A 10,225-nucleotide genomic window follows, 5' to 3' on the forward strand; every position below is an offset into this window, starting at 1 on the left:
TCGCAGGAGACCCCTCTCAAGACATCCTCATTGAGGATGACGGGGCTCATTGTGGAGCATCCGCACGGCACAGCGCTGACTGTCCTTCTATGGACTGGGCCTTACAGAGTGGACATGCTGCATTTTTGGATGGTAATGTCGCTGCATATAAAGCAGGTGAGCCTGGTTCGCTTGCCAGCAATCCTGGTGACCTTGAGCAAGGTCAGTCACTCATTCTCCATGTGCATCAGACACCAACATTGGTTTGGTAAGCTCTATGGGGCACATTTCTATGTACATCGCTGTATACATTGTCAGCGCTATAAAGGGAAACAACATTATTCTTCATGCTATTCTTTAATGTTGCTCACACAAATATGCTTTTCATTTTAATGATTAACTCTATATCTTGATATAATTTAGAAGCAGAATTTCCCCAGCAACATGATTTCAAGATTGTCAAACATATGGTATTTATTTATTTTATGGTGTTAATAAGCTGATAGCTTTCTCATGCTTTAAACATATTTCCCTATTCATATTTCCTAAATAATAATACTACCTAATAAAATAGCAGAATACAACTGGTACAGTATATGTAAGAAATAAATTGCATTAGCTATAGGGGTTTTTGTTTTTTTGTGGGTTAACCTTTGTGTAAACTTTGGAAATCCCCTTCTTTGAACAATAGGAAGCGACAAGCACAATAATTATCTATATGCTTCAATTACAAAGAAGGTATGCATAATAATTAATATTTATAATAGATTGCATACTAAGGAGAATTGTTGGCTATGTGAAGAATTTATATTAACTTCAGTCCTATTACCCTGATCAGCCTACATCTCAGGGCTACTCTCTTCAGAAATGTTTGCACTCAGACCCCCGTATTTCTGGACTCCCAGATCCATGTTTGTCTGAGAGTCTCCAGCTCCTTGGTGATCTGTAGGCAAATCCTGAAGCAGAGGGGGAGTTACATTAATTGCTTCCTTTTATCCTGACCATTTACACTTGTAGCCTTTGTCATGGCTTGCAATGCAGTCTTGCCCCGTGCAGCAGGCTGGGGCTCATATCTGTGTAGCCAAGGGTAGCAAAGATCAGATGAGATGGTGCCTGATCTGAATTGGAGCAATGGTACCTCCGTGTTTAACCTCAGCCAAGGGGAAGCTAAGGGGTCTCCTGCACCAGTGGCTGGGCTGAGCAGGACAGCCCATAGCCTGGTTGCTGTCTGCCTTGGTTGCATTCTGGTCCTGGGATCTTTGCACAACTCCCTGGTCGTGTTGATCTTTGTTAAGTTTAAAGCCATCAGGACACCTATCAACATGGTCCTGCTGAACATCAGTGCGAGTGACCTTCTGGTGTGTATCTTCGGGACGCCCTTCAGCTTTGCAGCCAGTGTGTCCGGGAGGTGGCTGTTTGGACACCAGTGCTGTAAGTGGTATGGATTCTCCAACTCTTTATTTGGTGAGTTCCTCTATCACAGAGCAACAATGAGTGGGAGTGGGAGTGGAGAGGAGAGACACTGGGTGTTCTGTTGTGTTCTAGTCTGGGATGGGGACTGTCAGGATAGCTCAGTGATACGATGTAGTGGAGCTGTGAATGATGTTGGTGTTTGGTGGGACTGTATGTACCAAAAGAGCTCCCACATAGAGTAACATCTCCAAAATGTTCTTGTTAATTAAATGACCCGTCTCACTAACTGCAACTGCATTTAGTGAGTGAGGGTATCTAATAAACTTGAACGCCCTGCATGAATTCCACTGAAACAGCAGATTTAGGTCACATCCACAATGCTTAAACGTACTTCTTGTAACTGCATTGATGCCAAACTGTTTAACTGTAACAGCCCCCAGTCAGCATTTCAGCACATATGTTTATAAGACTAAACAAGTGTTCATTACTCTACTGTTTTTTGCATTGTCTCAGCCCCTTACTGTTGTGATCCTGAGACATTTTTATTTTACATTTAATTTAAATAGTGGGATTCTACTATTGAACGGGTGTTGAGTTTCAATTAGACTGCACTACATTGCTGAAATGCAGTGCTGAAATGGGGTCATTAGCCTGTTAGCTAGTTCAATCTGTGTATACATTACATTTGCTTTTCCCTATTTAGATTATTGATCCAATGCTATATGGCTAAACCCTAGAGTAGTATACTGATGTAACATTTTTTTTAAATACATTTCTTTATTACAAGTGAACTTAAAATAAAACAGGTGTTGACACGTATTCACAGTGTTTTCACATCAATGTTGTATATAAACACCCCCAACAATTTAAACCAATATATGGCCAATACTGATTCCAAATGTGGAATAAATGTCACAGTAACATCCCTTATTTTAAAGAAAATCAGCAAACTATATATCTTGGCCAAATAGCCATGTATTTACTCATGTATGTATATACTAGAGTCCAATGGAAAGTCCTTTCTTCCACTGACTCCATTTGGGGATGTACAATTATTTAATGAGGATATTTAAAACCTCCCCCTTTTTTTCTAAACAAAAAAGTTTTGTTTTTTTAAATCTCTTTCTTATTATACGTTGGAATTTCTTCCCTATAAAATCAACAGGTGTTGTAAAACCTCTGATATTCGTTAGTGTTATGTGTGGTATTTGCTTCTAGCTTTTCCTTGTAACTTTGCACACATATTAAACATCTCTTTAATTATACTACTGAAGAATGTTCCCCTGGGGACCGAAACATCGGGCATATTTGGGCATTTTGGACACAATAAACCACGTTTATGTGATTTATCTCTTGTGCTGGTATATTGGATCTCTAGGGAACCTCAAAGACCTTAATTATACCACTGCATGGCAACCAAGAGGGTAACCAGTAAAAGACAAACTGCCTTGTCTGACAGTGGGAGTATTAACCTTTTTGGCCTGTGTGTTCTTTAAATTATACATTTGTAAGTTGTTTCTTAGAAGACACAGCGCAAGTTTTATAAACCAAATGGAACTGTCTGTCTAATTATAAAGCACCCAACTGAAGGAGCGGCTCAGTGAGTAAAGACGCAGACTCTGTACACAATAACACTGAGTTCAAATCAGGAGAACTTGGTACAATTACCAGTGTCGACTCCTTGTGACCTTGGGCACATCACTTTATCTCCCTGTGCCTCAGGCACCAGAAACATAGATTGTAAGCTCTTGGCAGGCACTGTGCCTGTAAAAATGCTATGTTCTGGGTATCGCAAGCTATACTGTAATTGTGAAGCACTTTGAGTCCCAATGGGAGAAAAGCCCTATGTGGAATAAAATTACAATTATTAACCAACTGTCTATCGCTGTTTAGGTTTTGTCGAAGGCAGTTTGAGCATCTTCAGGTATCTGTAGGTTAATGTGGTTACCTGCCAGTTTTGTAACCTCAAAAGAAGTTGCAAATGTTCATTAGTACTAGATCCTAAAAGGTTACAGAAAGAACAGGGATATATTTGTCATAGAAAGCCAACATGCATTCAAATAATGGGGATCTTGTATCATCGTTCGCAGTGTCACTTATAAGTATGTGTACTAGTAAGTATCATCAGTTCTTATAGGGCAGTAATTAATATGGCACCCTATAACAAGTAGCAGATTCATTCATTTCACCCTCAAGGTTCATAAGAAGTCTATTATACTGTATATGTGCACGACTGGGAGGTTACCCTAAATATTATAACGCTGGTAATTACTGGCAGAGAATAATCCAGTATTTTATACTCAATGATTACATTCAAAATAAAATATTTGTCTTGTCCCAGGTCCCTGGTAATATACCTGTCCATAGCAAGGGGAGAAGTGACCCACGCCCCTACTGGTCTGGAATCTGTAACAGATCAATGTGTTGTTGAGTATAAAGAATTAGGTCTGAAAGTCACACGATAGACCTATGTTCAAGATACACGTGTTTTTAATGTGTGTAGTCTTACATTTTCCCTGTGACTATACCAAAATTGGCCGGCGGCGTTGCGTGGCACAACGCCAAGCGGTTCAAAAACAAAATGCAGAAATCCAATGGAAGCGAACATACTGCTTGAGACGCACACGCAGCGCCAAACTGCACAGCGGAAGACTGGAGAGCAGACAGGAGATTTTGTTTTTCAGGAGCGACGGCCGCGTCACATGAGCGGTTCAGCCAATGAGGGCGAACCTCTCGAGGCCACACCTCCCTGTCTCCTGCCTGCAGTTCAGCGCGGTGGCATCGTGAGTATGACATCACTGGATCGCGCTGCTGCCCCTTTGGAGCGGGTGTAATCACGGCCTTACTGAAAGTTCCATGTTCTGTCTCACTTTGAAGACAATATTTATCAAAGTATTACGGCTGCAAAACTAGGGGAAAACTGAGCAAGAAAATTGCACCAAATTTATTACGGGCAATAACATCTTTGCTTTCAACGGGATTTCTGCTCACTGATCTGTTTTTGCGCCAATCTTTGCCTTCGTTTTGCAGCCGGGTGGTTCTGATCACCTTTTGCTGGATATCCTGTTGGTTGCCATTCTGCAAATAAAATGTCAAAATCCTATGGCTACTGAACATCGTGACATTTTATAATTAAAGAGATATTTAATACGCGTGCAAAGTTACAACCAAAAGCTTAATGCCAAACATCATATGGACTGTATAACCCCTGTTCTTTTAATGTAACCATGTATTGTTATAACTCTGTGCCCAGGAAATACCTGAAAACGAGAGGTAACTCAATGTATTACTTCCTGGTAACACATTTTTTGTAAATAAATAAATTATGTCAGAGGCGTTACCATACCTGCTGGTTTCATCAGGCAAGAATGCATCACAAATTCCAAAGTTGCTATAACCCAGGAGTGGCCGACTCCAGTCCTCAAGGGCCACGAACTGGCCAGGTTTTAAGGATATCCCTGCTTCAGCACAGGTGGCTCAGTCGTTGGCAAGGATATCCTTAAAACCTGTCCTGTTGGTGGCCCTTGAGGACTGGAGTTGGCCACCCCTGCTATAACCTGTCCTAGTAAGAGTTTTTTTTTAAAAAAGTTTTAGAAAAAAGAGGTGGGTATTTTTTAAAAAAAAGACCCTTTAAGGGTTATTAATTAAACTGTGTTAGTGCCATTTAGGGCACATTTCAAGAATGTATTTGTAACAATATCTGTCTTGTGTCCATGGATATGCTTGCATTGGTCAAGACCCAGTGTTAGAAGCATTACTATTGTTAGAACTTTATTTGATTATTAAACCGATACATGGTTTCCGGTCGTGTGTCATTATAATTCCAGGTATCGTCTCCCTGGTTTCCCTGTCCATATTATCCTACGAGCGCTACATCACAGTGCGGAAAGGTACCAAAGCGGATATGTCCAACTACAGAGACGCCTGGATTGGTATTTTAGTATCCTGGAGCTACTCTCTGCTCTGGACGATGCCACCTCTCTTTGGCTGGAGCAGTTACGGTCCTGAAAGCTCGGGGACCACGTGTTCAGTTCTGTGGCACGTAAGGTCCACAAACAACGTATCCTACATTGTGTGCCTCTTCCTGTTCTGCCTTGTCTTGCCTCTGCTCGTCATGATCTTTTGCTATGTACAAATAGTCAAAGAAATCCGACGGGTGAGTTACACATTTAGCTGCGTCTACATATTAACCCTATGTAATGTTTCCTCCATTCATCAACATGGAGACTGTGATGGCAGATACACTAGATAGCTTCAAAAAACATCTTTTAATAAAGGAACGGAATACAGGGTTATAACAAATAGGTAAACATGGGAAGGATGTTCATCCAGGGAGTAATCAGATTGCCAATATTTGGAGTCAGGAATGAATTTATTTTCCCCCTTATGAGATCTCATCCAATGATTTTTTACTGGGGTAGAGGTATCTGTACCGTGTTAGCCGAGCTTAATAATCAATAATCAATATGTATATGTGTGTATATACTGTATATATATATATATATATACTGTATATAGAACATATTTACCAGGCCAAAGTCCAGCAAAAAGAGACAGCACACTGTGTAGTATAATCCAAACGTCTTGTATTAGAACAAAAAATAAACCGCAGCCAACGTTTTGGTCCCACAGAGGGACCTTCCTCTGCTTTCTCACAACCAGGAGCTCCACTTGCTGGTGAAGTTAATTCACTGTGGCTGCCAGCAATGACTGTGTGGTACACAACACCCCCCCTTATTAGTTGACTATTGCACCTGGTGCCGATTGTTGTCTTTCTTGAAGTACCAGGACCATGTCGATGAAGGTCTACTGAGCCAGAGGTGCCTGGTTATAAGACTGTCGTAGTGGTGTGGAGGAATCCTCTATTTTAGGGTATGAGGAATGGGATAAGCTACTTTAACCTCCTCATTACAGATTGTCCTACAAGGCAGCGCAGGCTTCTGGAGCTACGTAATCACTACTATTTCATTCTTGAAACACGCTGAGATTTCCTATTTTTCTTAGCAGGTCTGTAGGATTAACCTGACCGCAGCTCAGAAAAGGGAACACCGCATACTGTTTATGGTGGTCTGCATGGTTACCTGTTACCTCCTGTGCTGGATGCCATATGGCTTGGTCTCTTTGATGGCAACGTTTGGCAAACCTGGGCTAATCACTCCAACGATAAGCATTATCCCGTCCATTTTGGCCAAGACCAGCACATTTCTTAATCCTCTTATTTATTTTTTTATGAACAAGCAGGTAAGTGTTTGAATTGGGCTTTCTGCTCCTCTGGAATGTAAAAAATAGAAGTATGTAAAAATTGTATATATTTAACCATCCACAGCTTGGATTATAAGGCTGAACATCGAACATGTAAATCTGGCTGTACTACTGTATTTGATATTATATATAAATATAAATGGATGGCACATTACATATATATATATATATATATATATATATGTGCCATCCATTTATATTTCTAGTTTTGGTACATCCATAACACCTTCTTCAAATGCACTCTGTTAATATGTTCTTATTTTTGTGACCATTTTTGATATTTGAGCAATTAGGGATTTTCCTGTCATACAGGACTCCTATTTGGCTATATTATATAATTCGTCTCATTGTAATGCATTCATAACATTGTTGAGTGTTTTATATCCTCTCTCCCTTTTCATCGCATTTTATTAAATCATTGTGTTGTGGAGCATGCGCTTCTGCTTTTTGTTATAGAGATCTAGATCTATATATAGATATGTATCCCAAGCATTGTTTAACTACTTCACGCACCTTACATCTAAACGTCTTGTTTTTCCTCCCTTACCCACCTGTTTATTCCCAAATGGCGCCCACTTAAATGTACTTGTTATACTGTTTATATTGTTGTTTGTCTACATGCAGTCTAATGTCAAAGCCAGTATAATCCAAATGCCTAAGCTGTAAAGTGCCTTAAGGTTTAGCACCATTTAGCAAACATAGCCCCAAGTCTCCTGAACAATGTAATTTATGTACTTACATACGTAGTATAACATAACTTTCAGTACCACTTACATTACCCTAATCACAGATAGGTTACAGGTTATGATTCTCCTTTCCAATGAGTGAGGTGAAACACTGCACCATGCGGAACACATAATATCCTGTTTCATAATGAAAATGGGAGTATGGGAAATTAAAGTTAACCTGCCTACCCTTTATAATGTTTCCAAATCTGACATACAAAATACACATTTGATGTACTGCCTGGACCAATTAGTATTACATTTGTCAGTACCGTGTGTACGGGTTGCAGTAGTCTAGAGTCATAAAGCCCAGCTTCGCACGGCTCTCCCTCCCTCTCCCCTTCTCCCTCTGCTCTTCTTCCCCCCCTTAGTCCCCTTCTTTCTCCTTCCCTCCCTCTCCTCCCCTAGTTCTCTTCGCCTCTCTCTCTCCTCCTGACTCTTCCTCTCCGTCAATACCATATGTTGTCCCCAATTCTCTCCTCCCTCCCCCTCTCCTTTAACACTTTATAATGTCCCCAATCCTGTCCTCTCTCTCCCTCTCCTTCAGGGGAATCTAATTGTGAAAGATGTGTGTGTCTCTAGTTTTACAGGTGTTTTGTTGCACTACTAAAAGGCCAGCCTGATCCCCACGACAGTGATATCGTTTTTAATTCAAGACAAAGCAAAGAGCTTCACATTGGGGCAACGTGCCAGCCTGAAAACAGCATCTTCCATTCACAGGGGAAAGAGATGAGAAAGGATACAAGGTCTTCAAACCAAGAGAGATTGTCTTTGACTCTTGTGGCTCATTACAGAAAGTAGACATGAGCTTTACTTTTAGACCCCCAGCTGGTTAATTACAGCAATAACATGTAAATAAAAGAGTGAACTGGTTTTGATTGGAATTATGTGGACTAAGTGGCTAATTGTGAGTCATTATATATAAAAAAAAAAAAGTACATGGGAATGCAATCATTATAATTGCAGAAAATTGTAGCGTTTTGATATATTCCTACAATACCGTAATTGTACTCATACTATTGTAGATATATGTATTAATACAAAGGAGACAAACTCCTTTACAAAGGCTACTGTGACAGCCGAAACGGTGGACACTTTATTCGGCTTCAATAAATTATTGCATTTATAAAATCCGTGGAGTCTCTACTCTTGCTTTTTGTGTATCCTGTACCTGGGATTTCAGCGGGCCTTCCCTGTGTATCCTGTACTTGGATTACAGGGGGCCTTCCCTGTGTATCCTGTACCTGGGATTGCAGTGGGCCTTCCCTGTGTATCCTGTACCTGGGATTGCAGGGGGCCTTCCCTGTGTATCCTGTACCTGGGATTGCAGTGGGCCTTCCCTGTGTATCCTGTACCTGGGATTGCAGGGGGCCTTCCCTGTGTATCCTGTACCTGGGATTGCAGTGGGCCTTCCCTGTGTATCCTGTACCTGGGATTGCAGTGGGCTTTCCCTGTGTATCCTGTACTGGGATTGCAGCGGGGCCTTCCCTGTGTATCCTGTACCTGGGATTGCAGCGGGCCTTCCCTGTGTATCCTGTACTTGGATTGTAGCGGGCCTTCCCTCTGTGTCCTGTACTTGGATTGCAGTGGGCCTTCCCTGTGTATCCTGTACCTGGGATTGCAGCGGGCCTTCCCTGTGTATCCTGTACTGGGATTGCAGTGGGCTTTCCCTGTGTATCCTGTACCTGGATTGCAGCGGGCCTTCCCTGTATATCCTGTACCTGGGATTGCAGTGGGCCTTCCCTGTGTATCCTGTACTGGGATTGCAGCGGGCCTTCCCTGTGTATCCTGTACCTGGGATTGCAGCGGGGCCTTCCCTGTGTATCCTGTACTGGGATTGCAGCGGGCCTTCCCTGTGTCTCCTGTACCTGGGATTGCAGCGGACCTTCCCTGTGTATCCTGTACCTGGGATTGCAGTGGGCCTTCCCTGTGTATCCTGTACCTGGGATAGCAGCGGGCCTTCCCTGTGTATCCTGTACCTGGGATTGCAGTGGGCCATCCCTGTATATCCTGTACCTGGGATTGCAGCGGGCCTTCCCTGTGTATCCTGTACCTGGGATAGCAGCGGGCTTTCCCTGTGTATCCTGTACCTGGATTGCAGCGGGCCTTCCCTGTGTATCCTGTACTGGGATTGCAGTGGGCCTTCCCTGTATATCCTGTACCTGGGATTGCAGTGGGCCTTCCCTGTGTATCCTGTACCTGGGGTAGCAGCGGGCCTTCCCTGTATATCCTGTACCTGGGATTGCAGCTGGCCTTCCCTGTGTATCTTGTACCTGGGATTGCAGCGGGCCTTCCCTGTGTATTCTGTACCTGGGATTGCAGCGGGGCTTCCCTGTATATCCTGTACCTGGGATAGCAGCAGGCCTTCCCTGTGTATCCTGTACCTGGGATTGCAGCGGGCCTTCCCTGTGCATCCTGTACCTGGATTGCAGCGGGCCTTCCCTGTGTCTCCTGTACCTGGATTTGCAGCGGGCCTTCCCTGTGTCTCCTGTACCTGGATTTGCAGCGGGACTTCCCTGTGCATCCTGTACCTGGATTGCAGCGGGCCTTCCCTGTGTCTCCTGTACCTGGATTTGCAGCGGGCCTTCCCTGTGTATCCTGTACCTGGGATTGCAGCAGCCTTCCCTGTGTCTCCTGTGTAAAAAGAAAATGTGAGACGCTTCTAATAGAGGTGAAATAAATTGTGAATAATAAACCTTATAAAAACCTTTTATAAAAAAGTGCTCATTAATTATAATTGAATAGAATAATAAAATATAAAAAATATATTAAAGTGAACTTCGCTGCTCAACCCTCTGTGGAGAAGATTCAATTCCTCCTGTTGTAGATTGTAGGTAGAAGCTTGT

General features: G+C 42.5%; 1 protein-coding gene across 3 annotated transcripts; it reads left to right on the forward strand.

Annotated features, from left to right (window-relative positions):
- Positions 1-968: 968 nt before the first annotated feature.
- Positions 969-8,512, forward strand: LOC142467480 (pinopsin-like). Of its 3 annotated transcripts, none has more exons than XM_075573227.1 (4): positions 969-1,443; positions 5,220-5,548; positions 6,397-6,633; positions 7,962-8,512. In XM_075573227.1, exons 1-4 carry the CDS (start codon positions 1,086-1,088, stop codon positions 8,178-8,180), a joined length of 1,143 nt encoding a protein of 380 aa, XP_075429342.1. In that variant the 5' UTR covers positions 969-1,085; the 3' UTR covers positions 8,181-8,512. The 3 variants fall into 3 exon arrangements, with proteins under 3 accessions (XP_075429342.1, XP_075429343.1, XP_075429344.1); XM_075573228.1 differs by having other exon boundaries at positions 971-1,443; positions 6,400-6,633; XM_075573229.1 differs by having other exon boundaries at positions 971-1,443; positions 5,220-5,434; positions 6,400-6,633.
- Positions 8,513-10,225: the final 1,713 nt, after the last annotated feature.

This window comes from Ascaphus truei, chromosome 16, assembly GCF_040206685.1.
Source record: "Ascaphus truei isolate aAscTru1 chromosome 16, aAscTru1.hap1, whole genome shotgun sequence".
Classification (NCBI taxonomy): Eukaryota; Metazoa; Chordata; class Amphibia; order Anura; family Ascaphidae; genus Ascaphus; species Ascaphus truei.

Bases quoted from the DNA above. Each gene is read 5' to 3' on its own strand.
- LOC142467480 (XM_075573227.1), top strand. From the start codon at position 1,086: ATGGTGCCTGATCTGAATTGGAGCAATGGTACCTCCGTGTTTAACCTC. The intron at 5,549-6,396 runs GTGAGTTACACA...TATTTTTCTTAG, and splicing joins TAGTCAAAGAAATCCGACGG to CAGGTCTGTAGGATTAACCT. The intron at 6,634-7,961 runs GTAAGTGTTTGA...GTGTGTCTCTAG, and splicing joins ATTTTTTTATGAACAAGCAG to TTTTACAGGTGTTTTGTTGC.